General features: G+C 38.0%; 1 protein-coding gene across 3 annotated transcripts in view; it reads left to right on the plus strand.

The window, feature by feature from the left end:
* Positions 1 to 6,234, plus strand: part of LOC128696690 (dipeptidyl peptidase 1) — a 45,646-nt gene extending 39,412 nt beyond the window's left edge. For all 3 annotated transcript variants that reach the window (XM_053788041.2, XM_070094518.1, XM_070094517.1), the window contains exon 10: positions 4,396 to 6,234. In XM_053788041.2, coding sequence (XP_053644016.2) covers positions 4,396 to 4,575 — 180 coding nt within the window. In that variant the 3' untranslated portion in view covers positions 4,576 to 6,234. The remainder of the gene's footprint in view (positions 1 to 4,395) is intronic.
* Positions 6,235 to 6,861: the final 627 nt, after the last annotated feature.

Below are 6,861 nucleotides of genomic sequence, written 5' to 3' on the forward strand. Positions count from 1 at the left end.
GTGAATGTTTTCAGATATTTGGGAGTTGACTTGTCAGCGGATGGGTTTATGAAGGATGAGGTTAACCATAGAATTGATGAAGGAAAAAAGGCGAGTGGTGCGTTGAGGTATCTGTGGAGAAAAAAAAAATTATCTACGGAGGCAACGAAGGGAATGTATGAAAGTGTAGAGGTACCAACACTTATGTGGGTGTGAAGCTTGGGTTGCAAATACTGCAGCGAGGAGGTGGTTGAAGGCATTGGAGATGTCCTGTCTAAGGGCAGTGTGTGGTGTAAATATTATGCAGAGGAATTCGGAGTGTGGAAATTAGGTGGTGGTTTGGTCATTTAGAGAGTGTAAAATCTGTAGGGAAGGAAGGCAGGGTAGGGGTCATCCTCGAAAACATTGGAGGGAGGGGGTAAAGGAGATTTTGTGGATGAGGGGGCTTGGACTTCCAGCAAGCATGTGTTAGGAGTAAATGGAGACGAATGGTTTTTGGTACTTGACGAGCTTTTGGATTGTGAGCGGGGTAATATTTTGTGAAGGGATTCAGGGAAACCAGTTAGCTGGGCTTGAGTCCTGGAAATGGGAAGTATAATGTCTGCACTTTAAAGGAGGGGTTTGGGTTATTGGCAGTTTGGAGGGACTTATGAACTGTCATACGAGTGCCTCTGCAAAGAGTTATGAATTAGTGAGGTGAAATTGTTGAATGATGATGAAAATGTTTTCTTTTTGGGTCACCCTGCCTTGATGGGAGATAACTGAAGTTAAAAAAAAAAATGAGCTGGATTATATGAAATTCTAGATGGATGACTTAAAAAAAAATAAATATAATAAATATATAAATTATTTATATATATATATATATATATATATATATATATATATATATATATATATATATATATATATATATAATGTAAAAGTGGTCAATTAGCAACAACTCATTTAAAATTAAATCCTTTCTAAAATTTTCTCTTATATGTTTAAAGATACATTTTTTTCATTAATGTTAATGTAAAAACTTTTAATTTTGCTCCAGACGAATCTTAGGAAACTTAACTAACCTTATTATAACAAGAACAATTTATTTTATCCTAATCCAATTAAATATATTTTAGATTTGTTTACAGTAATTTAATACTGAACGAACACAGTGAAATATATTTTTTTCGTTAGGTTCAGAATGATTTTGGCGAAATTATTGCATACACAAATTTTCACTTGTCTTATATGGCAAGATGAGCGTTGCTATTTAAGCCAAGATCGCAAGTTCTGCCTATTTGGCACGACATATATATATATATATAAATACAGTGGACCCCCGCATAGCGAACGCCTTGCATAGCGAACAATCCGCATAGCGAACAATCCGCATAGCGAACGCTTTGTTCGCTAAAATTTTGCCCCGCATAGTGGACAAAAACCCGCTCAGCGACCTTCGTCCGAGACGCGTCCAATGTGCGCCCTCAGCCAGCCTCACATGTGCCACCCGTCCCATTGTTTACCAGCTAGCCTCCGCGGTAACATTCAAGCATACACTCGGAATATTTCGTATTATTACAGTGTTTTCGGTGCTGTTTGTGGAAAATAAGTGACCATGGGCCCCAAGAAAGCTTCTAGTGCCAACCCTACACCTCAAAGGGTAAGAATACCCATTGAAATGAAGAAAGAGATCATTGATAAGTATGAAAGTGGAGTACGTATCACCGACCTGGTCAGGTTGTACAAGAAACCAAAATCAACCATCGCTTCTATTGTGGGCAAGAAAACGGCAATCAAGGAAGCTGTTGTTGCCAAAGGTTTAACTGTGTTTTCGAAACAAAGATCGCAAGTGATGGAAGATGTTGAGAGACTCTTATTGGTGTGGATAAATGAAAAACAGCTAGCAGGAGATAGCGTCTCTCAAGCGATCATATGTGAAAAGGCTAGGAAGTTGCATGACGATTTAATTAAAAAAATGCCTGCAACTAGTGATGATGTGAGTGAATTTAAGGCCAGCAAAGGTTGGTTTGAGAGATTTAAGAAGCGTAGTGGCATCCATAGTGTGATACGGCATGGTGAGGCTGCCAGTTCGGACCACAAAGCGGCTGAAAAATATGTGCATGAATTCAAGGAGTACATAGAAACTGAAGGACTGGAACCTGAACAAGTGTTTAATTGTGATGAAACAGGCCTGTTCTGGAAGAAAATGCCAAGCAGGACCTACATTACTCAGGAGGAAAAGGCACTCCCAGGACATAAGCCTATGAAAGACAGGCTTACTTTGTTGATGTGTGCCAATGCTAGTGGTGATTGCAAAGTTAAGCCTTTATTAGTGTATCACTCTGAAACTCCCAGAGCGTTCAGGCAAAAGAATGTCCTCAAGGATAATTTGTGTGTGCTGTGGAGGGCAAACAGTAAGGCATGGGTCACTAGGGAATTTTTCTATAACTGGTTACACCATGCATTTGCCCCCAATGTGAAAGATTACCTAACTGAAAAGAAATTAGACCTTAAGTGCCTCCTGGTGTTAGACAATGCCCCTGGTCATCCTACAGACGTGGCAGAGCGACTTTATGGGGACATGAGCTTCATTAAGGTGAAGTTTTTGCCTCCTAATACCACTCCTCTCCTGCAGCCCATGGACCAGCAGGTCATTTCCAACTTCAAGAAACTGTACACAAAAGCTCTGTTTCAAAAGTGCTTTGAAGTGACCACAGACACTGGATTGACTCTAAAAGAGTTTTGGAAGGATCACTTTAATATCCTCAGTTGTGTAAACCTTATAGGTAAGGCTTGGGAGGGAGTGACTAAGAGAACCTTGAACTCTGCTTGGAAGAAACTGTGGCCAGAATGTGTAGACAAAAGGGATTTTGAAGGGTTTGAGGCTAACCCTGAGAGGAGTAGTATACCAGTTGAGGAATCAATTGGGGAAGTCCTTGGGGTTGGAGGTTAGTGGGGAGGATGTGGAAGAGTTGGTGGAGGAGGACAATGAAGAACTAACCACTGATGAGCTGATAGATCAACTTCAAGAGCAAGAGGCCAGACCTGGGGAAACTGGTTCAAAGGAGGGGAGAGAGAAATTGAAGGAATTGCCTACTTCAAAGATTAAGGAAATGTGTGCAAAATGGCTTGAAGTGCAAACCTTTTTTGATGAAAATCACCCTCACACAGCTATTGCAAGCCGTGCTGGTGACTGTTACAATGACACTGTTGTGAACCACTTTAGACAAATCATAAAGGAACGAGAGGTACAGGCCACTATGGACAGATATGTTGTGCGAAAGAAGTCCAGTGACTCTGAAGCTGGTCCTAGTGGCATTAAAAGAAGAAGGGAAGTAACCCCAGAAAAGGACTTGCTACCTCAAGTCCTAATGGAAGGGGATTCCCCTTCTAAACACTAACACTCTCTCTCCCCTCCTCCCATCCCATCAATCATCACCAGATCTTCAATAAAAGTAAGTGTCATGTAATTGTGCATGCCTTTTTCAGTTTGTGTGTACTAAAATTAACATTTTTTTGTGGTAAAAAAAATTTTTTTTCATACTTTTGGGTGTCTTGCACGGATTAATTTTATTTCCATTATTTCTTATGGGGAAAATTAATTCGCATAGCGAACATTTCGCATAACGACCAGCCCTCTTGCACGGATTAAGTTCGCTATGCGGGGGTCCACTGTATATATAAAAAAGCCTGAGCTATTGTGCTTACCACAGAGCCCTAAGTGTGTTTTGTTTTTTTTTTTTATTCATGTTAAGCACTAAACACATTTGGGTCATTCAGCACAATCCTTGAAAATATGTGCAATAAATCAAAGTGCAGTGCCCCACTGTACCTTTGCCTCAAACTAATCCTGCTAACTGATTTCTCTGAATCCTTTCATAAATATTGCCATGCTCACACTTCAGTAGAACATCAAATTCCAGAATCCACTTTGCTTCACTTGTTTACTGAATTCTGCAGAACCCTGCCTTTTAAGACTCTCCTCACATTCTCAATGCATCCTTTTTTCAGGCATCCTGTACATTGCCTTCCTTCCACCAAATATTTATGTACAATCCTTACCAAGCTCTTGCTCTATTCTCTATAAATATCAGACCCATATATGCAACATCACTACTTCCACACCATCTATCTAACTACTAAAATTATTTTGGGCACATTATTACCTCCCCACAATGTAATATTCATAGCCCATTTCTCGCATTCATACAAAATTGGCATCACTGTACTCTAGCACATTTATAGACCTATCTGCTGACAGTCACTTCTGAATATGTAGGTACATTTATGTCCTCCAGTCACCCTTCTCCCAATCTGACATACAGGAATGTTAATGTACTTCAAATAATGTAGAATGCATAAAAAGAAAAAAGTAAAAAAAATTTAGGTATTTATAAACCAGTGCATTTACAGTTTTTTTTTTTTTTCTAGCTAACAAACCATGCAGTTTTGTTAGTGGGATATGGAGCAGATGAAACTGGAGAAAAGTTCTGGATTGTAAAGAATTCATGGGGTGAAGCCTGGGGTGAAGATGGTTACTTCAGGATTCAGCGAGGTGTTGATGAATGTGGTATAGAGTCCATGGCTGTTGAAGTGGTTCCAATTCCTTAACTCTGAGATAACAATATAACTAGAAATAAGATACTAATGATCAACAGGAACAGTTAAATGCTATACTAGTTAAAATGCTTACCATTCAAAAATAAAAGGGAGGAAAGCATACCAATATCAAGGCAAATATGCAATGAAAAATGATGCATATGCAAAAAAGTGGAAAAGAGAAGAATAGTTATTACAAGATCAAAGTGGTACTTAGTTTTGGAATGGTAAAATTCTGTCTTTAGTATTATTACGGAATGGATAGAAAATATAAGGATGGAAGGTAAAAATTAGGACATACAGTGGAACCTCGGGTTACGAGTTTAATCCATTCTGTGACCTTGCTCATATCCTGATCTGCTCGTATGCAGAGTCAATTTTCCTCATTTTAGTTAATTGAAATGCCATTAATCCGTTCCAGCGGAATTCCTGCTCACTTTGTGCACATAAAATGAGGTAAACGAGTGTGTGATTGACTTGACTGCCTGAATTGATTGAATGACTTAACTGACTGAATGTCTTAGACTTTTTCACTGAAGAGGACCCTGAAACGATGTCTAGAGCATCCGATGCCGTACCGTCAGTTGTATAATGTACTGCAGGGTAAAATAAAACAGAAATCCATTACAGAATTTATGCTTACTCCAGTACAACTATCGACTTCAGCACCAGAACCTCTACCATCCACCTCAGCCCAGTAGGGCCACAGCATAACTCTCCACTCTCTTCACAATCATCGACAAACACCAGCACCCACAATTTAAGGTAAGAAAGTCTATTATTTCTGTTGCAGTTAGTCTTAAGCATTAAAAACAGCATTATACATCATGACAATGAACTACAATTATATATTTACTTTTATTTTTGTAAGATCTGGAGGTCCAAAAAAAAAAAAAGTTGTTTGAGGGGGAAGCTCGCATCCTGAACTTTTGCTCTTATCCAGAGATGAAAAATCGATAGAGCTACTGCTCGTATCCTGAGAAAACTCATAGTGGTGCACTCGTAAGTTGAGATTCCACTGTATTAAAAAGGGACCAGTCATTGATAAAGCAGAGATAATAGGAGTAATAAATGAAATGCTAAAAAAAAATTTAAAGCCACTTACTATTTATATTTGAAGCTTCATTTAATTTTTAAGCACCATTGTTGACCATGCCAACAAATTTTTGTGCACATTTTCACTGGTCAATATTTTAAGGAAAGTTTCACTTGAAAGACTAATTTTTTAAGTGATAGTGTACTGTACTATCCTTGTTAAATACCTGAATAATCCAAATATCATTTCTGTATGACTTTTTTTTTTTTTTATAACATTGACAGTAGCCACCCTTCTTAATGGCACAAATCTTGTTTTATGATCACTCCTTAACTATTCACGGTACAATTCTGTACAAGGAAGTATTAAGAAAGATATGAGAAGTCTAATTACAGGGTGGTGAAGATGTCTCAAATAGTTAATAAAACTAAGTTGTTGTATTTGATACAGATGGATACCAGGAGTTATTTTATTTTTGACCATAAGACTGATGTGAGTTTAACATTGTGGATATACTGCATTTTAATTTTTCTCTGTACTGTAGATTAGTACATTTTTCTAGAGCAAGTACATTTGCAGAGCTTACCTTTATAAACTATTGTTTAGTATATGTTACAATAAAGTATTATATGGCTTCTGCTCTTTTTCCATTACCTAATTAGATGGAAATAACAGGAAACAGTTTTTTTTATTAATCCTTATCTGTATACTTTTATATAAAAGTTACTTTAGAAATTAATTCATCCATTTCTTTTAATCACTACCCTACTTCTCACTTTCACTATTCACTGAATGTAGAGGTACCTACCAGGAAAGTATACAAGTACACTATATGAAAAACAGAATTTAAATGATTTGGTGGATAAAGGATGCCTTAAATTTTTCACTTATCGTAACACCTTAAATGACAGTAAAAGATACAAGAAAATCCAATTATTATTTTTTATTATTATTATTATCACACTGGCCGATTCCCACCAAGGCAGGGTGGCCCGAAAAAGAAAAACTTTCACCATCATTCACTCCATCACTGTCTTGCCAGAAGGGTGCTTTACACTAGTTTTTAAACTGCAACATTAACACCCCTCCTTCAGAGTGCAGGCACTGTACTTCCCATCTCCAGGACTCAAGTCCGGCCTGCCGGTTTCCCTGAACCCCTTCATAAATGTTACTTTGCTCACACTCCAACAGCACGTCAAGTATTAAAAACCATTTGTCTCCATTCACTCCTATCAAACACACTCATGCATACCTGCTGGAAG

This window comes from Cherax quadricarinatus, chromosome 46 (genome assembly GCF_038502225.1).
Source record: "Cherax quadricarinatus isolate ZL_2023a chromosome 46, ASM3850222v1, whole genome shotgun sequence".
Taxonomy (NCBI): domain Eukaryota; kingdom Metazoa; phylum Arthropoda; class Malacostraca; order Decapoda; family Parastacidae; genus Cherax; species Cherax quadricarinatus.